This window comes from Ptychodera flava (assembly GCF_041260155.1).
Source record: "Ptychodera flava strain L36383 chromosome 23 unlocalized genomic scaffold, AS_Pfla_20210202 Scaffold_23__1_contigs__length_28996876_pilon, whole genome shotgun sequence".
NCBI classification, from domain to species: Eukaryota; Metazoa; Hemichordata; class Enteropneusta; family Ptychoderidae; genus Ptychodera; species Ptychodera flava.
The window spans coordinates 4,551,146-4,575,767 of NW_027248277.1; the positions used below are offsets into that span (position 1 = coordinate 4,551,146).

Below are 24,622 nucleotides of genomic sequence, written 5' to 3' on the forward strand. Positions count from 1 at the left end.
AAGACTGTCTCCCTTTGAGATATTTCGTCTGTAAAACGCTGCTTAAATCTGAAACCCTCATGTTATTTGAAAGGTTCAAACAGTAAATTGGCACAGAAGATTTATATCTGAAAACTTGCACAAAAAATTACATCTGGACAACTGGTTAACCCTTTGAGCACCTTTATAAAATGTAACCCAGACAATTTTTTCAGATATTTTTGCCAAATTTTGATCAAAAAATGTAGCTAATGAAATGTAATATCCATTTCGTCCAAAATTGCCAACAAATTACAAAAAAAATCTTTAAAAATTGGTAAAATTTTGGCGGGAAAATTTATAGTACCTAAAGGGTTAATGATAGGTGATAGAATATTTCAAATTCTGACACTTGTTTGTGTACTTGATGTGTATAGTGCATTTATGTTGTTATGCATCATGAGAGTGTGTTGCCCCCATTTTCCTGTATGTGGTTCCAACCATCCTTTTGAAAATAATGGGATGTACCAAAGGCAATTTTTGACAGGGGTCAAAATATTCCCCCTGATAAAAGTTCTATCAATATACTTGTTTCATGGGTGTTCATGTGACCTTGAGAATAGTCAATCAAAGCTTCAAGTATATCTTTTTTGCCCTTTGGCACAGTGATTGAAAATTCAATCACAGTGCTCAACAAACTTGCATAAATTAGCATAAATTAAGCATATGTAGCAGAAAATATGGTAATTAGAAAGATGAGATGCCCAATCAGCCAGTGTTTTTGCTAAGGTTGGGGGAATATTGGTAAATGATTTTGGAAACCCGGTAACATTGCTGATGTTGCCTTCATCAATAGGTCAAACCCGGAATTCGAATGGATCACGGTATAAACAAACCCACGTGCGTAAACTTGCATAGACGAACGTGTATTTTATACACGTTAGTGCACATATGGGTTTGTTTGTACCGCGATCACGTGATCTCTTTGGCGTACTGAGTCTGTAGAACGCATCGCGTCCTTTTTATTCCGGAGTAGAACCATTGCATTGACACACCAAGGGGAACCCTGGTAACATGATCTGGTAACCCTGGTAACATTTACCTGCTTACCACCCTTAGCAAAAACACTGTCAGCAGAAGTTGAAGAAATGTTGTAGTAGATCCTAGTTTTGTGTTTTGTGATGCATATAGTATTTAATTAATTTATCCCTGCTCAAAGTACCACCATATGACACGAGAAATCCTAATTTATACCGTAAATACTTGGATAACACCACAACACTGCAATAAGTCAGTCGTAGATGAACCAAACACTCTCTCTTTTGACTTTCGCATACATCGGTTTAAACCTGTCCCCCAATGAGCTGAAAAGGAATCTGTTAAATGACATCGGGTAATTTGCTTTCTGTCTTCATGGCATTTAGAATTGAAGAAATACGGAATGTATCTGGTGTTGTTTGTATTACAGTGACATTTTCCCTACTGGCTGATAAACTGATACATTGTAAGCGTTTCCTAGGTGATATGCTAATTAGCCTCACTTCCAGGGATTCAGTTTTGGTGGCTTCTGTCCAGGAATAAACTGGCAAGTGAGTTCAAGAACAGTCATTCCAACACGATGAACCTTCCCATATGACGCAAACCAGACAACAGGTTTGTTGTTGCTTGTCTGTGATTGGATCATATCTGGTGAACGTCTGTGATACATGTATCTAACCCGTTGATCGAGATGGTTGGAAGGGCAAACTGTCTGTTTTTGATCAAGATATTTGAAAAAACGTGTCACTTTTGTGATTCATTCTGCCAAATTTCTTCCAGTGAAGTGATTCCTTTCAAGAATTGTGATGGTACTCAGAATTTCAGGTCACAAACATAGCAGACTTGGCTCTTGAACTCTCTCACGCAGCCTAGTTCTTCATAAACAGAAACACATCAACTGACCATTGATAACAGTGGGTTTGGGTTCAATCATGGTTGTGAAAGATATAAATACTTCTTATTTAGTCAGTTTGCTGTAGAGTTTAAAGGCCAGTGTCAGGTATCAGATTGTCCTGTCAGTCAGGAAATTTAGTCACTGGATAGGAAAACAAAATGCTATGACACCACTGTTATCCTCTTACACAAGTTACAGCTAAGAACAAACTTGATCCTGGGGATGGAAAAAAAGTTGTTCAAAACTCAAGGCTTATCACATTTATCTTGTAGGAATTCCATGGAGTTGATCAAAATTTCATTAGAGAACATAACATTGACAAAAGTATTAACAAGTACATCACATATCCAAAGAGTAATGGGCGGTCCAGGCCAAGAAACTTCACTTTCTGAAAACTTTGTTTCCATGGCAAATACCCTAGCCAGAAACACTGCTTTCACCTCCGTTTGCAATTGTACATGTCCAATGCTATGGGAAGAAATTGGAACAAACTAAAGTTTTCAGTGAAAAGTTGGTTAGTTTCCAATCTTTTGTTGACACCAATTCAATAAATCTCAGCAGAGAGATTTTTCCCTTCCGTATAGGGTTTAGTTTGCGTGGGATGGTTGGAATTTCTAAAACTGTGAAATTTTGAGATAAACCTAACCGATAACCTTTATTATTGCCAGCATCATTTGGTATTGATATTGGCATGTTCATCATTGTAATTCTGAAGTTTGATACATCCCAATGACAGGTTGATATTTCTGTTATCTAACACTTGTGGATGATTTTTAGTGTGACATGCTGCAACGAACTAATAACCTTCGTTATCGCAAGCATCGTTTGATATTGATATCGGCATGTATTCATCGTAATTCTGGAGTTCGATACATCCCAATGACAGGTTGATATTTTTGTTATCTGACACCCCGGGATGAAATTTCAGGGCGACATACCTTTACAACGCGTATATCAGTCATACACCTGGTAATCACGTGTCAGACAACTAGTCTCATAAAAAAAGTTTGTGATCTCTTTGTCAGGCCAGTGCACGACACTGTATCTTTGTATTTGCATAACGAGGGAATAAGTAGAACTCTAATAGATAAGCACTCTGTCGTATGTTGACAGAGATGATTGTTGTATTTACAAGTAATATTTTTTTACGGTTCTCAACTTCTGTTTCAGTCATACTGTATAGGATCAGTAATAAAAAACCTACATTTTTTGGTTGGTTGATTGTTAAGCAATTGCCTTGTCCGTGGTTAATCTGTGAACTTTGAACATCCACACCATTCAGAAAGACCAATCATAAACTGCATCTTTCATGTACAAATGCAGGTCCTGTGAAAACCTATTGCTTCCATAATTCATTATTTTATAATACACATACAGAATAGGATGTTTGTTGGCTGCCAATTTGATTAACCCTTTGAATGCTGTAATTTTTCCCACCAAAATTTTGGTGCAAAATTTACTAATTTTTATGAATTTTTCTGTGATTTTTTGATAATTTTGAACCAAATGGACATCACATTTCATTGGCTACAGTTTTTTATCAAAATTTTAGCAAAAATCTGGGGTAAAAATGACTCTGGTATATTTTATGAAGGTGACATGAAATTGACTTCGGCGCTCAAAGGGTTAAAGATAGAATAGTTGAACTTTTTCATCATGATTTCATAAACGTACATAAGAAGTGTTGTCTTTCCTACAACTTAGCCGTGTGTAAGTCACCAACTGAAATGTGTATCATGGTGTTTTCCCAAGAAGCTAGTACCTTGCCCTTGTTTCAAACTCAAAAATAGGTAGGTTTTGAGTTTGAGAGGAGAGCCAGACGTGAGATTAACTTTGGAGGAGGGGTATAGGTCACCGTGTGATGATGATGACGCCCTATGCTGGTATAGTCAGTACAAACCCAGACCCAACCTAAACTGAATCAGTGTATCAGGTCAAGGTACAGTGTTTTGTGGAATTCTTTGTGATAACAGAAATCTATCAATGGATTGTTTTTACTACATTTTTGAGTCTTTGATGGGAAAATAAACAAAAGATTATTATTAACCCTTTGAGGGCGAAATGTCATGTCTTTATAAAATATAACCCAAGCCATTGTTTTCAAGTCCGAAGCATTTTTCAGATTTTTCAAAAAATACTGGTCTATAACTGTAGGCTGAGTCTGTTTGGTCCAAAATTTTGAAAAGAATTATGGAAAAATTATAAAAATTGGTAAAATGTTGCACTAAAATGTTGGTAGGAAAAATTACAGCACTCAAAAGGTTAATTGTACCTCATTGAAAAAAGCCAGTGCAAGCAAAGTGATGAAGCACCACCATGAGTGTGAATTTTGTACATGTGAACTTTGACCCCTGGAGTCATTCCCACACCGTGGAAGAAAAACACTATCATGTATTCCCAGGAAATATGTTCAGTTGCCAAATACGACAGTCGCCTTTGACATGGACATGTCAGCACTGCCTGTGGAGCCAAGTCAGCCAGTTGTTTTCAAGATTCTGAGAAAGCCTTAGAAAGTCAACAATAAAGTGGCAGACATTTTGACTCCAAAATAAGTCTTATTGATCACACTTGTGCCCCAGGGCATTATCTCTTTCATTTCAGGACCTCAATAGCTTCATTCCATATTGTTTGTCACTCAGTGTAGCATAGATTTGGCTAAAGCCGCCATAGCTTTTTCTCTCAGCTTATATTCATGAAGAAAGAAAAAACCCGCCTTTTCGGGAAAAACAACGACAGTTACTACAGCATGAACCCATCTGTTTTTCAAAAAATCTTCCACAGTAACGCTATATTTACAATTAATATTAGAGAGAGACAGTTTTATCTTGTAACTTTTGTAGATGAGCCTTTTTTGTTCTCCAGTCGACTCCGTCAAATCAGAATTTTGACACAATCCCTCCCTTGACATAATTCTAGATTTCCAAGATTACCAATGCTTGATTAAATTATTTATGTTTTGAATGCCGGTCAAAGTTCTCATCTCAGAAATGTGAATTTGCTGTCCTGAACAATAGTTTGATATCAGATCATCCATTTTGACATAAAGATAAATAGAAACATGGAAAAAGTGAACCACAATTCGTTTGGCTAAATACACATGCAGCTTGTCACGTCAGGATTTCTGTGTATGAAACAATTACAAAACAGACCAATGTTGACAGATCCAAATGTATTTCATTTTCCTTCAAAGAATCACAGTGCACACAAACAGCTATCAAATTGACGTGGTAGCATACTCTGCAATGAAATGAGGTAGTTGGACTTTATGGGAATCTGAAAGTTTTACACCTGTTGTCGTACTTTAGTCAAGAATACTGCAAGCCGTTGTTTTTCACAATCAAGAATATAATCATGAGTCACAACAGTGTACAGTTTACTATAAGAGAAACAATGTAGAGTTTACTGATGTTTAAAATTAATTAATGGTCTATAATCCTTGTAAGTCTGTAATATTTGGTGTTAACTCTATAACAACAGTATTACATTGATTTTTCACAAAGTCAGGCCTGTGGAAAACAACATGTGCTCTGCAGGTTTCAAAATGACACCTGTAAATGTATGTCAAGAATTCCTTGATTCGCCAAGTTGTGAAGCATAAAATACATCATGCAAATAGTCAAATACTAATTTCCGCAGCTGTATTTCTTGCAAAATGTCATTATGCAAATGAGTTGTAGTGGTCACCATGTTGTATCATGACTAAAAGATATTTCATATGTCAATGAAATTTCATGATAAACTTTAAAAGAACGAAAAATTCTCAAGTTTCCTTTCACTTTTTACTTGTAACATTCTGGAATAAGAGCCAGTGTGTGTGTGTTTGACTCTTTAGCGCCCATCTCTCAGTAGAGTGGTCCAACTTCTGTGTAGAAAACAAAATGATTGGGCAAAACCATTGTGGTGAAAGGGTTGAAAGCAGGATACCCTGTGAAGGGCGGATGTGTTGCATACAAGCATGAGTACTGTACCGCTTTGGTACAAAACTGCTAAAACTCTGCATCACAGGTTGAAAACATTAATAATTAATGTATGACATTGTGTGACTTTGGTTAGAAAGCTGACCTTGTGTAGGTTCTGTTGAGGTCGACACACATCAGATAAAAGCATTATACTGTTTACCTTCCAAACCACAGTGTTGAGATCATTATGTGAACTCTAGAACACAGATGAAAAATGTGTTTGTACTTTGCCGAGAGCACATACTGTGGTTAAAATTTCCTAGCAAAACAAATGAAAATGGTCTGTTGTTGAAGGTCAGTACATGGAGATGAAAGTCATTCATGTGGTTTAGCTTAGAAGAGAATAAAGAATCAAAGATTATGCAGTGCTTGAGACATTGCGACATATTTTCTAATCTTTTCAAAATAATTGGAGAATCACCATAATGATTTCATTTATATAAGATAACTTTTAATTTTAGGATCTTTAGTTTGCCACTGCCGTATTATTTGCTTATTATCAGAAGAAAAATTCATCGTAACCTTCCTTTAACTTTTGACAATTTTTCTGGAAGAGACTACAAAAAATGAGGAAAAAGTGAGAGAGAAATTGTTGCACACTTGATGAACTGTGGGCCCAATCTATATAGTGAAATAGTCAGGTTTATGTAGGGACATTCTGTAACTTTGTCAAGCAACTTGCCCTGAGGATTAGAGTTGGCGTAAAATTGTTATGGCAATGTGCAGTTGTTTGTTATATCTGTTTATATCAATCAGATATATAAGGTTATATGCGATTGATACATTGTCATTGTATTTACAGCAATTTAGTGTCATTATTTACAGCCACTTAGAGGGGCTTTCCTCAATTCCTGGTTCTTGCAATTGATGGTTGTTGACATTGGCTGTTTATGTGATAAAAGTCCTTTGTTCTCCTTGGAAAGCTGTGAACAGTTAGTCAGTTTACTCAGAGATAAGACTGATAAAAACGTGCCCCTTTAACCCTCTACCTGCCAGACAGGGTTCAGATTGAGACATTGATTTATGGATTTGAATTTCCAGCAATGAAACAGAGATGACAAAATTTGAGAGTACCACTGGTTATTGTACCATATCAATTTTAGGGTCAAAAAGGCAAAGATTGTTTACTGAAGTGTAATATCCTTTTATGAACTCACGACCAATACACTTCTAGATCTTTTAAAGTTTATTGACCGTCCATCTTAGGGATGCACTGCAATATTTTGTGAGGTATGGTTAAAACTGACCAACAGGTTTCAGATCTGCTACCTGTGCCAAAATATTGTCATACCTGACAAGTAAATTGAAATCCAGACTTCTGAAAACAAAGTCTTACTACAAAGGTCAGGGAACTTTTATGACTTGTACACCTTTTAACTTGTACACCTTCAATTCTCTGTAAGACAAGTCTCTTTATAACAATTTGAGTTTAGGCCAGACTGTTGTGGTGACAGGATGAACCGTTAACCCTTTACCTTTATATGAACTTGGCAGGACGAGGTTAACAAACCACTGCCCTATGTGAAGGGATAGCACTTAGCTGTCATGGAATCCTTGAATTAGTTTGGTAATTTATTGAAATTTCTTGATGATATGTTAAATTTTCCTCCATCAGGGAAAACATTCCAGAGTTACTGACACTTGATTTCAGCATTGAGTGCAAAGTTGTGCTGATTATTGAATAGCCCCACTTGTATTTTGTGTCCGTGCAAGTAAGATAAAGTTGGTGGTCAAATCCAAACTTTGACATGATTAGGATTAGGGACTACTTCTTTGCATTCAAAGCTGTCCGCAGAGGGCTTCATTATGGTCCTTCAGTGGTTAAAGGTCAAAGGTCACTGTAAACGTACCCTCGCTTCAACTGCAATAATTTTTATGATGTTTGCAACTTTTATAACACTGATTCATAGACCAACAAAATAAAGGTGTTGTAGATAAAGATTTGTCTCCAGGATTTCGCCAGGGTCACTTGTAATGCCCTTAGAAAGACTGGGATTGTCTGTGAGCAGGATGGCATTCTCATGACACACACGAGTGTAGATATGACATGGATCATGCAGTCACATGGCTTTGTGACAATGAGATGTTGTGTTACCATGAGCACAACAGTCTGCTTATGGGAACATGTCATGTGGATTCTACAACTGCCATCACACAATGAAAGTTGGATTTTTGTTGTAATCATTAAATTAGGTCCTTCTACCCCGCTCAGTTTCCGACCAAGTTGCCAGCATCACATATGAGCTCTGTGAAGTTGAAGTTCACAAGTCATAGCAAACAGAGCCCCACAAGTAGTAGATGAAAAAAAGGAATTGTAAAAATTTGACATTCTGAATATGTGTTCCTCAGATGCATTATCTTAAGTTTTACATCAGATTTGGTACAAAGAGTATAGAATACTCTGTTGCCATGGCATTCAAGGACTACTACTTCCAATGGAATCATTCTGTGCACATAAACAATTTTACTTCGATATATATAACCGCTTCAAAACTATAGTTTGACCCGAACTCACTGTTTTCAGTGGTGAGTGTGGACCAATGTAGGGAACATAACAGTGCAAATGTTATTATTGTCAGATGTTATTTTGTAATTATGAATAAAACTTTTGAAAATGATGTAAAATTGAGAAAACTAACCTTTTTCACTCTCTCTTTCTCTGTATAGGGTCAGTGGTGTTGAGCACGGAGCGGCAAAGACCCATTGTATGTGCTTTTGAAAAGCCAAATTGCCAAGAGGAACAGGAATCATGCAACAAAACAAAAATTTGTGAAGAGGAAGAGTATTGCTACTCCCTGTGGAGGAACCAGTCTGGGATCATCACCTTTGAACACCAGGGATGCTGGATAAATAGTGACCCAAACAACCAAAAATCCATGTGCGACTCGCCCACGTGTGTCGCAAATGAGAGGTTCAAGGACGGCATCTTCTTCTGCTGTTGCAGTGAAAATTTCTGCAACCGTGAGGTCGCGTATGAACCGCATGAAACCACCTTATCACCATTGCCAACAGGTAAGATAACTGAGCTGTACAGAATCTGTATGACATGTGACAAGTTTTAAATGATGCCAGGATATCATGGGATGTGTAGCAATATGGCTTTGCCGCTTTTTTGCGGTAATCTAAGTGAAAGTCAAGGAAAGAAGAAATAGGAATGTATGTACTGAACATGAGGTGTTATCAAAAAATTGAACTGTATAAAACATGATCAGTTTCAAAGACATTTTTTTTGTTTCATGAGCTGTAACTTTTGGCGTAATTTACAACTTTTGTTGTCCATAACAACATTGTTTGCATTCTCCACCGAAAGTGTTTTTTGAAATTTTCACATGAAGTTTGTGAATACAACTTGTATATGTGTAGCATTCATTGTTATTGTTGACAACTGAATTATAGTGTGGACCAAATTTGATTTTTCAATGAAAACAAATTTACATTATACACTCTGCAAAATATGTGTTGTTGGCAAGGCTTGTGCCTTGTATTCCAGTATTTCAACATAGTGAGACGAAGACTATGCAGTCTCTCTCTCTCTCTCTCTCTCTCTCTCTCTCTCTCTCTCTCTCTCTCTCTCTCTCTCTCTCTCACACACACACACACACACACACCACAAACAAACAAACACACATGCTGAAATACATCAGACAGTTGACTCAATTCAGAGTGACTCTAAATCTGGCCGAATCACATTAACCTGTCCACCCCCAATTCCATGTTAACAAGACCACAACGACCGTTGACTAGATTGACTCGGGCCAAACCATTGTGGACCAAGAAGGAGAAAATCTGAACTCTGCACGTTTCACTCCTTGTTTACTTGTTCCATTTTCACTTTGTTTACAGGGAGAGCATCTGCTCCGACAGTGTATGAGCATCGGAGCCTATTCAATACCTTGATGTATTCCTTGGTGCCCATTATGGGATTTGCAGTCGTGGTGTCTGTCTTGTTCTGGATGTATCGACGAAACAAACCTCGACTTCACATACAGATACCCCGTGAAGATCCCAGCCCACTTCCATCGCCTTCGCCACTTCTCAGCTCCCGCCCTCTGAAGCTGCTGGAAGTGAAGGCAAGAGGGCGCTTTGGCGCCGTGTGGAAAGCACAGATGTTGAACGAGAACGTCGCTGTGAAGGTGTTCCCCTATCAGGACCGCGACTCGTGGTTGAAGGAACAGGAGTTGTACAATTTGCCATTGATGAAGTCCCACAACAACATCCTCAAATTTATCGCAGCTGAAAAACGCGGAGAGGCCCTAAGCCAGGAACTGTGGCTGGTGACACAGTTCCACGAGCACGGATCACTCTGCGATTACCTCAAAGCAAATCTCATCTCCTGGGCCGAGCTGTGTAAAATCGGCGAAAGCGTGGCCTGTGGGCTCGCCTTTCTGCATGAAGATATACCACTTACAAAGGACCATGGCCACAAGCCAGCCATTGCACACAGGGACCTTAAGAGCAAAAACATACTTCTGAAAAATGACCTCACAGCTGCCCTGTGTGATTTTGGACTTGCTCTAAGATTCACACCAGGAAAGAGTCCTGGTGATGCTCATCCGCAGGTAAGAGAGAAATACAAGATGACGTCTTCATGTCATGTCTGTGCACTTATTAAAGCGCCCTTTCACCCCCAGTTCCCTGTATACAGTCCAACTTTACCATAGAAAACAATGGATTTGGGACAAACCATGGTGATGAAAGGTTTAAAGGGCCAGTGGCTTTAACCTTTGATGATTTGATTCACTATTTTGTCTTCTGTGTCACTTCAAGTTATTGTTCTACCCCCCAAAGCATATTGCAACACCAGCTATTTAGCTTGTGAATACTGTGCTACTGTACACAAGTGAGATACAACGTTATTTTATACATCTGAATTCTATACCGGACTAGAATTTACTCAGTAATAATAACAATGCAGTTTACACATGTACCTCTTCAGTTGACAGTTGAAACACAAATAGTGAAAATAATCGTCAAGTATTTCAGCTACTGGTAGTCCTAACTAGCAGATGAGTTAAAATTATGTACTAAAATGTGGCACTTTCTTGTCAATTGTCATGTCATTTAGACAATATGCCTGTCATGTATCAATAAGCAGATGTTGCTTTTCTGTTGAATTGTCACTGTAATTTTTAGCACTTTCCAAAAACGACAGAAAACATCCATTCAAGTTAACCCATCTGCACATGTGAAGATCAAACTGGAAATCTTTAAACAGAGGTTACAGATCGTTATTGAAAACCCCGAACTCTTTATCTCTGTTTAGAAGAGTGTCAGAAATATAGGCGTAAACTCTGTTGATATTTTCCAATTGATACGACTTCGTGTGGGTGATTGTTGCTGGCACAATTCTGTGATAGTGAAAGTAAGTCGTTGTACAAGATATCGGATTCCCCCAGTGTGAAGGGCTCCCTCAAGAAAATTACACTTAATGGAGGTTACAGAGAGAGTAAATGTGTTATTGTCTGTCTGTAAATATTCTTGTTGTATGAGTGAATTATGATTATACATATGTCAACTTTATTCTGTAGCATTGTTGCTTGGTGACCCCAGGTCACCAGAGGGTCATGGGAATTTATTGGCCTTTTCAAAGTGTATCAAAACAAGACAGGTCGGATATGGAAATGATACATTTAATATCATTCAGGGTTCTTTGCCCAGATGTTTATCAGGCTTTTATCAATCTTGGTATTTTGCATCTCAAGAAAAAAATGTGTCTAAAAGTTCAACACAAATTGAACATTGTTTATGTAGAAGTGATCGTCAGATCTAACTTTACACCTATACCCTAGGATTTGGGTCTGTTACAGTAGCTTTTATCATATTAAGGTAATTTACGTCTTGAAAATAAAAGACTTATTTAACTTTTTCTGAAGCTTTCTTCCAGCAAACTTTTAACCATTCTCGTTCAAAATCAAGAGTAAAATCAGGGGTCACTGTGTAAATTTTGGTACTAGAGAAATAAATTACATAACATTTACTGACATTTAAAATTCAAAATGGCTACCATCCCTGATTTAACTTTATGGGAGAAAATTAAATTTTCGATTTTCGCAATAATGAACAGGTGAAAACTTTTTACTCTATAAGCTTCAAAATGAGCCCCCACAAGTGGTAGGCCAAAAGAATATGTTTGAGAGTTATATCTGTCACTGATGTACATTCTATGATAACTCAAATATTTCCTGTAGATCTAACAGAAAACCATGTCAACACTGTTTTTATCAGTTTCATCTCTGAGCAGGGCTATCAGGCCCAGCGGGATTTGTTTACAATTTTCTTAGCATAGTTGACATGCTACACTCTGATAAATGCATTTCTCTCCAAGTTATCTCTAAAATAACAAGACAGAAATGAAAACAAACATCAAAAGGCGTTGTACTTAAAAAGCCTGTAACAGTCTGGCTGTATTAGGCACGCATAAGTTCCCATTCAAATAATATGACATCAAAAATAAAATAATGCCAAATGATAGGGACACTGTACCTTTAAACCATGTCAGTCTGGCTTTAGAATGACACTTTAACCCTTGGAGTGCCAATGTCAATTTTTTTTGCCGTCAATTTTTGTCAGATTTTAGCCAAAATTCTGATAAAACACTGGCCAATGAAATGTTGTGTCCATTTGGTACAAAATTATCAAGAAAGTTCCAGAAAAGTTCATGAAAATTGGTACCAGAAAAGTTCATAAAAATTGGTAAAATTTTGGTGGGAAAAATACAGCACTCACACGGTTTTTTAATGTGATCAGACCTTCATTTTTGCATCTTCAAAACAGTGAACTCTCTCCTTATCCACAGACTTTTCTAAAGCATGATGCGGTAGAGTTGAGAAATTTGTGTTAAAATTGTTAAAAAATTGAACAAAAGGCAATCTCTCCATGTGAATGGAACTTGTTATTGTCCATTTTAACTTCTTTTGTCTAGATTGCTCTGCCCACTATGACTTGTGATAATCCAAAGTGATACTTTGAAAATAAATTGAATACTCTTCACACACTTATATAAAAGGGAATGCAACATGTTGCCCCAATTTCCATGCAGTGTTGTTAATCCGGATTGGTGAAATCCAGAATTTAAAAATACAGTAGTTACAAACAAAACCCAAGTACAGATTGGTGAAATCCGAATTCAAAATAACCCTAGTAACAAACAAAACCCACGTACAGATTGGTGAAATCCAGAATTCAAAATGACAGTAGTTACAAACAAAACCCACATACGGATTGGTGAAATCCAGAATTCAAAATAACCCTAGTAACAAACAAAACCCACGTACAGATTGGTGAAATCCAGAATTCAAAATGACCCTAGTTATAAACAAAACCCACATACGGATTGGTGAAATCTGGAATTCAAAATGACCCTAGTAACAAACAAAACCCACGTACGGATTCATACATGTGTATTCCTATGCACACGTTTATTCATTGCTCTGATAAAGATAGTATGTGAGTGTGAGTGCTTCATGAACTCTAGTGTGTGGAGGGGTAGCATACAGAAAAATTGTTACAACTTTGCTCGGTTATCTTTTGGCTGTGATGTCTTGCTAGGTGACTTGGTGCTGTACGTTGTGAGTTCGAATCCAATCGAAATTACTGAATTTATTTTATTTGTTTATACCAATATACCAAGACTTCTTCAGTGTACCTTTTACCAATAGAGTGCAGCAGAAGTCAGTGTGGCATTTTGATTTATGAGTCAACTTATTGAAAAACAACAATACTTGATGGGACTTTGGTTTTCAAGGGCTGATTATCACCATAGGCTTTTCATCTCAACCTCTGTCATGAAGTTGGGCACACAGTCCATGTAGCCGACAATGAGATGCTAATGATATGCGTTTAAGGTCTCCTTGACTAACTTTCAGCTGGTTGCTCACTTTCTACTATTTTTTATAGTATTTTATACAAAGGCACAGACTTATTCTACCTGCAACTTAAAACTGATAGTGATTTTGTAGCTCATTCTTTACTATTTTTCATAGTATTTGGTAGCCGGTATCAGACAGTTCGTGTTCGTGTCGACTACATGGACGATCTGCATGAAGTTGACTATCAAATGTTCAACATTAATCCCAATATTTTTGACAGACATTCAAAAGTTACTCTCCTCGTAATGTTTACTGGGAAAACTTCATTTGAAGCCGTTTTTCCTCTGTATGTATAGCGCTTGATCTGTTGTGTTATTTGTTCTTTGAGAATGGACCTGATGTTTTCCCAGTGAATTGTCATTCTTTGTAAACAATACGTGTGAACTTTCCATCTCGCCGTTTAAATATTATTACATCTCTTGAAGATACCTTTTTAAACATAAGAAAGTTTTTTAGACAATCTTGGTTTGTAATCTTAGTCTGTGCTCTTAAACAAAAGCATCAATATAATCTTGGATACAAAGTTGTTCCTGGACTTTTACCTCAATCATTGCACACTTTGAAACATCACCATGAACGGGTTACTACAGTCTCTTTTGGCATGAACTTTGAGGTTTGGATTTTATTTAATAGTGTTCTTTTTGTGAAACCCCATTAATATGTATATTAAGTGCAATGGTCTCCATTTTTTTACAGTTAAAAAGTAAATATTGAATCATACATTGGCGTCACAAGTTGTCTATCCGTCTATTACTAACCTTAATTTTATGCATTTACTCCTAATTTCCCATGCAATTCTCAATAATGTACATGTAAGGTAAAAAATTAAAAAATTCCAGTTAGGGAATTCCTGGAAAGAAAGATAAGTTTACTACAGTCTACTCAATTACATATTTTGCATTGAAATACTGTTGGTTTTGATACAGTGTTGCTGAATTTGTTACAGTGCTGGTTGATTGTAATACAGTGTTCTTCAATTTGATACATTGTTTCATAATTTGGATACAATGTTTACCTTGATACAATGTTTCTATTCTCAGGTGGGCACCAGGAGGTACATGGCACCTGAAGTATTGGAAGGTGCCATCAATTTTCAGAGAGATTCATTCCTCAGGATCGATATGTATGCATGTGGCCTTGTTCTCTGGGAACTCATATCCAGGTGTTCAGGAGCAGATGGTACGTATAGCGACAACCAATCAAATTCTTTTTGGCTATTGAGTACACTTCTCAGGTGATTAATCCTTTGAGCACCAAAGTCAAGTTTTGCCGCCCTTATAAAATGTAACCCTGACAAGTTTTTAAGATTTTCTCCAAAATTTTGACCAAAAGCTGTAGCCAATGAAAAGTTATGTCTATTTGGTTCAAAATTGTCAAAACAATTACAAAAAATTCATAAAAAAATTAAGATAAAGCAATGCTTTAAGACTACCAAGCAGACCATATGAGAGTATCTGTCTCCATGTTCCTTGAACTGTTTCACGTTTGCTTATAAGTAGTGATGTGTTTCATTCTTTCTTGAAAACAACCAGAGCATACTTTGTATCCTGCAATCACAGCCATAGATAAATTTACCTGAAACTCAGATCTATTCAGTAAGTACAACACTGTCAGCAAGAGATTTGACTTTGGCAACAAACTTGCTTAGAGAGGTTTAAGTCATGTTTTCGACAACTACATTTACAGCATTTGATAAGAGTTACATCGCACGGCGCGGCGTACGTATGTACCACACTTTTGTAGGAGAAATTTTTTGTGCCTTCACCATAGCTCTTTGTTGAATTCCGTTCCACCCTGGGGACCAATTACTCCTGTAGCCACCTGATATATATTTTCAAAAAATTCTAATAGAATTCCTAATGATATATAATTTATTGACATGTGTAAATGTTAATGACTAATGTATTTCTTGATCCAGGCCCCATTGATGAATACATGCTACCTTTTGAAGAGGAAGTTGGTCAGGGGCCGTCAGTGGAAGACATGCAAGAGATTGTTGTCCATAAAAAGATGAGACCCCAAATCAGGGAACAGTGGCTCAAGAACCAGGTAATAATTCTCATCTTTTAATCATTGAATTATGGTATAGCCCTCTATTTATTAAAGGTATACTGTCACCTGTTCCAATTTTGCCACAGTTACCATGGAAAGAGAAAATCTAACCAATCACAGATTTTAAGCAGATGGCCGCTTTTTAAAAACTGTGCCTCACATGGGCATTTTGAATACCAAGGAACGCCCCTTTGACCATATATGGGCATATTTGGATTACGGGCGACTGTATACCTTTAACCCTTTCACCCCCAGTTCCCTGTGTACAGGTCCAACTTTACCATAGAAGACAATGGATTTGGGACAAACCATGGTGGTGAAAGGGTTAAGGTACAATACACCTTTGATACAGATATTCATGCTCTCAAATTTTGCCAATACATTTCCAGTCTACCACTTGTTGATACTCATTTTAAAGCTTTTGGTAAGAAAAATGTTCATAGTCTTTGTTTTCCAAAAATAGAAAATTTGATTTTCCCCCATAGATTAAACTTACACAGGGATGGCAGCCATTTTGAATTTCAAATATCATTAAGTGTTATCAGGCACATAGAAAATAGCCGGCAGCCTGCAAAAATAACCAGCTGTCAACAAATTTGCAGGCTGTGAAAATTTAGATTTTGTAAAAATCAGGAAATTTTTCTCAAACTTTTTGTACGCATACCATGCTTGTAACTGCCTGTACTTTATTATTTGCCACCTGTAACCAAAAATTTTTACATCCCTGGTTATGTAATTTGTTTCTCTATTACCAAAGTTCAAAGTTCCACAGAGGAAAGTTTGGGAAAAGGTTAAAGTCTTTCATTTTCCAGGCGCGTATGTCCTGAATGGCAAAGTTCACACTCTGTACCGGGTAATGGGGTGAGACAAAAATGTCAAAGGCACTCACTATTGACAGTTTTTTAGTCATGATGGAATACCATCTTTTCCTGCAAAGTCTCCGGCAGTTGCATTGGATTTCAGGGAACCCAGGAGCTGTCATTCTTGGGCCACTGTCTTCCTCAGTGCAAAGACCAGACACAGCGTCACACACAGTTTAAGTGAGTTTGTAGGGGTGCTCAAACTGTATCAATGTTAGAACGGCTTTGTTACTCTTTAAACCCATTGAGTGCCAAAGTCAGTTGTTGTTGCCTTTACAGAATGTAATACCTACCACTTTCTTCAATTTGAGGCAATTCTTTTCCAGATTTTTCCCAAAGCTTTGGTCAAAAATTATCACTAATGAAAAGTTATGTCCGTTTGGACCAAAACTACCAAAAACATTACACAAAAATTGTTTTAAAAAATGGTAAAATGTCACAGCTAAATTTTTGGAGGAACAATTACAGCATTCAACAGGTTAACATGATACATTCCAAGTTAGTGAAAGTACACATAATGGCACTGGACTGCTTTGTACTGACTGTGAAGGATGCAAGATGATGGCTCCGGTAAGAGTAGGGCTACTACTTGACGTTAACAACACATTTTGTCGGCTTTGTGGCTATTGTTTTATGAATGTATATATTGTAACCATTGCTTTATTTTTAAATACTTCATTATTGTCTCAAAACAAGTTTTTCTCTGATATTTTTCACAGTGTCTTGAAGCCACTGTTTCATGAACGTACATACTGTAGCCATCGCTGTATTTTTAAATATTTCAGCATTTTCTCAAAACAAGTTTTTCTCTGACTTTTTTCACAGTGTCTTGAAAGCATCTGTGTAACCATGGAGGAGTGTTGGGACCACGATGCGGAAGCCAGGTTGTCGGCAGGCTGCGTACATGAGAGACTTGTACAGCTGAGCAGCGCCCTCTATCAAACTACCTCAAACACCACACAGCAGCCATTCAACTCATCGTATCAGCCACTGCTTGTTGACAATACGAAAGAATCGTGTTTGTAGGGGCGTGCCTAGCCGTTCTGTTGAGCAGCGTTTGTGACGCCGATCCTCAACCTGTTAACAAAAGTGCAGTTTGTACATTGCTTTTGCAAAACAATCTCAAGGATATATATATACAATAAACTTGGATGATCACTAACTAATATGCTGTGCATTTGGATCGGGAGTGCTCTGTTTTCTTGTCCAGTGTTATCAAAACAATTACATGCAGGGAATAGACTATGACTTGTCAGAGCTGGAGACGCACGACGCTGCTCGAATCGATGTGGAGCGTGTTTTGTGGCATGGATTCCGAGTTGATGTGTCTCATCAACCATTGTATCTCAGCTGTACAAAGGACATAACATTTGCAGTTGCAGATCCGCATATTCAGGTGCTTCTACAGAAGTGGTTGGGATATAACTCATTGTCTGGAACAAACGAGAGAAGTTTTCCAAGATTTTTTCCTCTAGAGGTTTTGGATATGGAAGCTGTGACATCATCCAAAGAGAATAATGCTGCATCCGTTTTACAGTGTTATTATCACCCACCTCCATGGTATCAGGTTAAACAAACAAATCAACAAAATATAAAATAAATGAACTAAAAAAAAGAGTGAAGAACGAGGGCATTACTGCATTACGGACAGCCCTGACTACTCTTCACTGTTTTGTTTGTCAAGTATTGCATTTCACAATGAGTAACAGTGTATTTATGTTCTATCATGTCATGTGACTTGGCAAAACGCCAGCAGTATCCAAGACATTGTGTTGATAGTTTGTGATTTCTTTTCTCTTACCTCACACTTACCTCAGATAGTAATATTATACTGTATTTAGCTCTTCAGCAGGGTGGGGCAGGGGTGGGACGGGATGGGGTTAGGAGGGGAAGGCTGGGGTTGGGAGATGAGATATTGAGTGATTATATAGCTTTTGTCTGGGGATAAAAATGTCCTTGAGGGCGTGGCTTAGATATATTATTTTGTCAGAAGTTGTCATACCTGTACAACAACAAATATGGTAGAATTGACTCCATCCTGAGTTACAGAAACATTGTGGTGTATGATGACGCAAATCTTGAAATTTAACTGTCAAGGTGAGCAAAATGAAGCGTCACCGTCTAGCAGTTTACTCAGCACGCTTCCATCTTGTATTAGTTGTGAATATAGCTGTGGACTGTGGCAGCAATAACAGCCAAGTATTGTCTGCCATTAGCCCAAGTTTCACTGTATTGAATACCTCTGTGTACGTTAGTAGTTAATGCAATGAGGCGCTGCAATGTTGGAACTTCTAAAACCGCTTCTGATAATTTGATGTCAGTGAAACTTGCACCGTATTATATACCTCTATGTTTGTTAGTTACAAATGCAATCCCGGGCTACGGCGACCAAAAAAGTAAACAAAAATTGTTGTGTGTTGTTGTCGTCAATGCATTCTGCTGACAATCTCAGGAATCCATAACAGTTATTGAATATACACAATGATGTGTTCATGTACAAATATTTATAATTGCTTTTGGGACTATACCCAGCTGTATTTTGTCAACAAGCCTATGCTGTCGCTGTAGCTAGAAAGTATTACGCCACACCCAGATGTATGTTGGAAGTCTTGCTGCATTCACTTCTAAGTGGTATGAAAATGAACTGTGACTAGTGCCCTCATCTGTGACTAGTGCCCTCAGGTGGGACCAGCGCCCTCTGGAGCCCTTGGATTAGCCTGTTGGCATGTACATGTCATCAAAACCAGCAAGTGATGACATTCAGCGTTCAACTAGTCAGAATTCCTACCTCTTCTTGACTTTCGCATACCATTTGTATGTGTATGTAGGATTGGGATGATGTCATATTTTTGGAATATTGCACAACTGTCGCTAGGTAACTGCTTATTTGTGTTTGTGGCTGCCATTTAATGCTCACCCCTCTCATAAATAACATATTCCAAAGGTGATCTCATTGGTCAGCATTGTAGGGAATAGTCTCCATGTGATCTTCACAGCTTCTGACAATACCTTTTCCTTTTTACATCAATTTTGGTCAGGGCAATAATATATAATATCACCATGTCTATTTTTGAATCAGTCAATAATGCATTGTATTAGACCTCAATGTTGTGAGTGAGGAAATCTCAGCTTTTTGATATTTTTCTCGCGCAAGATATGATGCCCTGTTGTTTAAACTTGTTTCCCCAGTGCCAAATAAACAGGTCCACAGTCACCATCAGTAACAATGGTTTCGGACCAAACTATGATGGTTAAAGGGTTAATTGTGTACGTGTTGGGAGAAATGCCACTGTATGTTGGGCAATAATGATTCTGATCTAGATTACGCTGGTATAATAGTAATTTGTTCAGTGTTATGTGAACACACATTTCCTTGTTATGTCAACACACATTTCCTTGTGTTTGCCAAGAAAGCTGGGATATACTATTTTACACATTGAGGGGTGGGCAGCAGTCAGTGCTATACATCGTAAACATTTGCAGGAGAAGGACATTGTTTAGCTGCCGTAAGTTTTATCAGCTGCCTCTTGCCAGATTCCAATTTATTTTGAAAACAAGAAAAACATTCTCTAATTTTTATACAGATCTGTTTTGACTCCCACCTAACTCCAGGCCAGCTGAGAACCAATGGCATGTTATCAACCAAAGTCCCGTGTTGTTAGACCAATCAGTAATTCCTTGGTCCTGCCAGGTGATGTGCCTTGTAATCCAACCATTAGAACTAATAATTAGCATATTGCTGTGCACACCACCTGGTCTTCTCTACATGGGAGACAGCTAATAAATAGTGGCCATCAACACAGGAAACAGCCAGCTGTTACATTGTTTGTAGACCGGCTTCAGTGTTTTACATCAGATTTTAAAATCGCTTTGTTTTTTTAACCTGTTCACCCCCAATTTCCTGCAAACAGGTCCACAATCACCATTGATAACAATGCATTTGGGCCAAACCATGGTGGTGATAGGGTTAAACGGGTGTGTAGAAAGTAAAAGGCATTGTGGCTGAACAAGTCGTACATGCATTCTGCAATGCTAGAGATTGCTTTTGTTGCTGTCACAATTAATGGCAGCAACCCCTCAGGATAAATGTGTATACTTCATATATAAAGTTTGTATATATATACGCACCTAGTGATGCTTAAGGCACCTGCTGGGGTCACACAACATGTGGAGTGTAGGGTATTTACCAACAAAATTCACAATGCCATTGTGACCAGGTTTGAAATGAACATTTAGTGACCCCCATCTGCAGCCTTAACACCCCTTTTTCCTCTTGCATGCATAGATTAGCCTATTAATTGAAATGTATGGTAAAAACTAATATCAGGAAACAATAGGGGTGGTAAGGTGTATTTTCTTAGAATCACATACCTCAAGAAATATAGTGTACTTACAATTATCTGTGTAATATAGAAACTAATAACTTTTTAATTTCCCATGAACTTTAAACTATGAACTATGACACGTGAAATGCAGCTGCTATAACAATAAGTAGAGTAGCGGAAAAAAAATTATCAGTATTTCTTTTCTGTGTGATTGACATCTTGAGGCCCTGCCTTTCTGTTTTTAACCGTATCCATTATATTGTGTGGCAAGTGAAAGGGCGTTGTCAGTGTCTCTGAAAGTCAACATTGATGGGTACATCAACGCTTCCATTTCATCTGTTGAAAAATAAAATTACTTTCTGTTTTACCAACTTGCAATGTAAATGATCAAAAAACAGTCTTTGAAAATGTTAGTGGGAATGACTCAATGGAAGTGCTTGGTATTTTGACCACAGGCCTCAGGAGTATCAAAAGCAGAATCTTATTTTAACTGTTTACTTTCAACTCCTTCCATAAGGAGGCCCAACCCCACTTATCCAAAATGGTGGTTGACAAAGAATCCAGACCCCCTAGGTAGTCAAAGCTATGTAGGTCTGGGCAGCAAGGCATGATAACAGAATTGTAAACATTTTTGAAGATGTCAGCGTTTTTACAACATGTTTTACAAGTTGCTAATTAGTGGATATTTTGGTGCTGTTTTAATTCCTAATTTTTTTTTTGCTGTCTTAAGGAGAAGACTGAAAATTTATGATTACTTTTGATTCTCGTCCTCTCATATGTAAAGGTTTTGTCGGTGAGGTGTTCATGTCCTTTTGAAGTATATAAAAGTAAGCTACTAGCTAGAGTTTTGACCAGTTTTGCTATATTTTGCATGAAATGTGTAGTTTTGAATTTTAAAAAAGAGTCTAATTTTATGTGCATTCTTTGTACCCTGTTTGTGCCCCCCTCCCCAAGTTTGGTGCCCTATGATATTTTTTCACATACCTAGGGGGGATCAATTCAGTCTGCCTAGGTTACTGAACAGTATACAAGTATCCTCAGGAGGGTGAAAAATATTTATGATTACGAGTATAACTTATATTAGATTAAGGGGAGTTTGGGCAGAGTAGAAAAAAACCAGCATTGATAAAAAAGGGCATGTTTCGGATACATTATAACGAAGTGAAAGTGTTATTCCTGGAGATAGGTTATTTTTTAAAATGAAAAAATGTCTGATAATGGAATATTAATTACTTGTGTATATACATAATACAAAGCACTTGCACTGAAAATGATGTGCGTATTGTATGTGAGCACCTCGCAAACACCAGTATTGTTGCATGGTCAACTCTGATACTACTGACAGTTGACTGATGCATAGTGAATGACTTGACCATACTCCATCACTGTGTTTTATTGGCACCAGAACTGCAAGCACTCTTGATGGCCCCAGAGTCTAAAAGTCTTTGAGAAAAAAAAATCTCTAGGTTTTTTTTGTATTGTAAGATTAATTATACTATGAATTGCTGTTTTAGTGGTATGGTATAAAACGAGGTAGGAACAACCAAACAACAGTTTGTGATACAATGGGACAAAGTAGACAACTCAATTAAGAATGTTATTGATTGTAAACTAGGGGGTATATACATGGCAGGGTAAGCTGGGGGTTCTTTGTAATTTAAAGTTTGGCTAGGGGGCCTGAAAGGAGGACTTGAACACAGCTCATAAATCATGTATTTCAGATTGTAATTTACATGGTAACCAAGATGAGACTATAATGTATGCGGCATTTCTCAGCAAACAAAATTAAGAAATGTAAAATTTCAAATTACAGTTCACTTCTTGCAGCCACTTTGTGAAGGTTTTTCTCTCTACTTCACATAAAAGACTTTTTCTTATGTAAAACCACAAAACTATTTGTATGATAATCAGTTGCTTCATCTGTGAGGTTAAGACTTTGCGTATTATGAAATTGTCCAACCACGTTTTCAACTTTGCCATACTACTAGAGCAGTGATGTGTACGTAATATCAACATCACGCTACTTCAACAGAATTATATATATAAAAATGACTTGAAGAAAAGTATTTTTTTATTACGTAGGGAAAAAAGCCAGGTTCTGCGAAAAACCCCTCGAAAGTTCCCCACCATCACCCTTTTTAGTGAGATTTTAAGTCTGGGTATAAAAAACAAAGCGGGTCACTTTACTCATTTTTAGGGGTGTTGGAGGGGGACATGACCTGGATTAGCAGTAGTTGTACCTCTGACATCACATCATTTTTGAGTTTGAGAATATTTTGAATGTTGATACAAAATGTGTGCCAAGCTTGCATATTTTACGCTGTAAAATCTGCTATGGGTGAAAAATTTCAAGGATCAGTAGAGCCTGTTACATAGCCAGTAGAATGAAAAAAAAAATCAGTCATATTGGATGGTCCAGGGTATTGTTGTCAATGGCAACAGGGTATAACAGTGAGCATGTGCAGTGTGGGAGGCACTCGCTCCCACAGAGCATGCTCAGAAAAGTTTTATTAGATTTTACATAGTCAGGCAACCCTGGGTCGTCTGAGCATGCTCATTGTAAAGTTTGAAAGTAAAGCTTCCAATGTACAGACAGGACAATCAGCATGATCGAGATTTTTTCTCAGTTTTAGTTTTCTCTTTTTTACGGAATCAAGAATGATGTGATGTCTAGTTGTAAGTTTAAAGAGAGTTTTTTTGTTATTTTTGTTTTAACTTTGTTCTGATAGTAGAGCTGTAGATTTGAATTGCGTATCTGTGAGTATTAAAGGATTTATCAAATACATCGCTACTTTCATTGTTTTCATTTTTTTTCAAAAAACACACTCACTTACCATGTCCATGTTTTGGTTGATGAATTTGTAAGAGCTATAGTACATTAAACTTTTTGCCGTTTTTCAGTATTTTTTTCCATGCATCAAGAACATACAGTTTCTTGGTCAACCTCATACAGCATTTTGAAATACCCAATACTTGGTTGGTCAGTTTAGGGTTGACAAATGAATTCAAGTACGGATCTGAATATTATTAGAAATGTTAGCAATGCAGAACACACTGACACAGTCACTAGACATATCAATACAGTCAGTGTTGATAAGCTGAGTAATGGGTGTTACGTTTGCTGTGGGAAGTAAACTTAGAAACAGTGGCTGATAAATGAGACAAAAACCTGAAGACAATATAGTGGTCTAAATTACATTTCTTTTGTTTCTATTTGCTGATAGTACATCAGTGCTGAAACTCTTAAGACAATTTGCCAATAGACAAAAAGATCAACAAAAAGTAAAAGAAATTTGCTCTTTCAGAAGCTAAAAAAGCATTTTCCTTCACATGATTTCAACATTGGATAAACTTTTCCCATATTCAGAGAATTGTCCTGAGGATTCCGTGATGACTGTGATCAGACACGCTATTAAAATCTAGCTGATACCAGGACTTTCTCCGCCAGGCTCCTCAAGATATGTTTTTTAGACTTCACCGCTAGGGTTGTCATCAAGATATCTTTTGTTTGACTCAATAAATATGGCTTCCATACTTTCACTTGCTTTCAACAAACACAACAGACAATTCTTTGTCAGTAAAGTAGCAAGTACTTAGGACTTCGTATATGGTCAACAGAGGAAAACAAAGTCAAGAGAACAAGAATATAAGTAGCAGTAAAAAATAT

General features: G+C 37.4%; 1 protein-coding gene across 1 annotated transcript in view; it reads left to right on the plus strand.

Moving 5' to 3' along the window:
• Positions 1 to 23,740, plus strand: part of LOC139124020 (activin receptor type-2B-like) — a 40,692-nt gene extending 16,952 nt beyond the window's left edge. Inside the window, exons 2-6 of the mRNA XM_070690153.1 lie at positions 8,518 to 8,862; positions 9,694 to 10,409; positions 14,759 to 14,897; positions 15,637 to 15,767; positions 17,456 to 23,740. Of these exons, the coding sequence (XP_070546254.1) occupies positions 8,518 to 8,862; positions 9,694 to 10,409; positions 14,759 to 14,897; positions 15,637 to 15,767; positions 17,456 to 17,656 (1,532 nt within the window). The 3' untranslated portion in view covers positions 17,657 to 23,740. The remainder of the gene's footprint in view (positions 1 to 8,517; positions 8,863 to 9,693; positions 10,410 to 14,758; positions 14,898 to 15,636; positions 15,768 to 17,455) is intronic.
• The last annotated feature ends 882 nt before the right edge of the window (positions 23,741 to 24,622 follow it).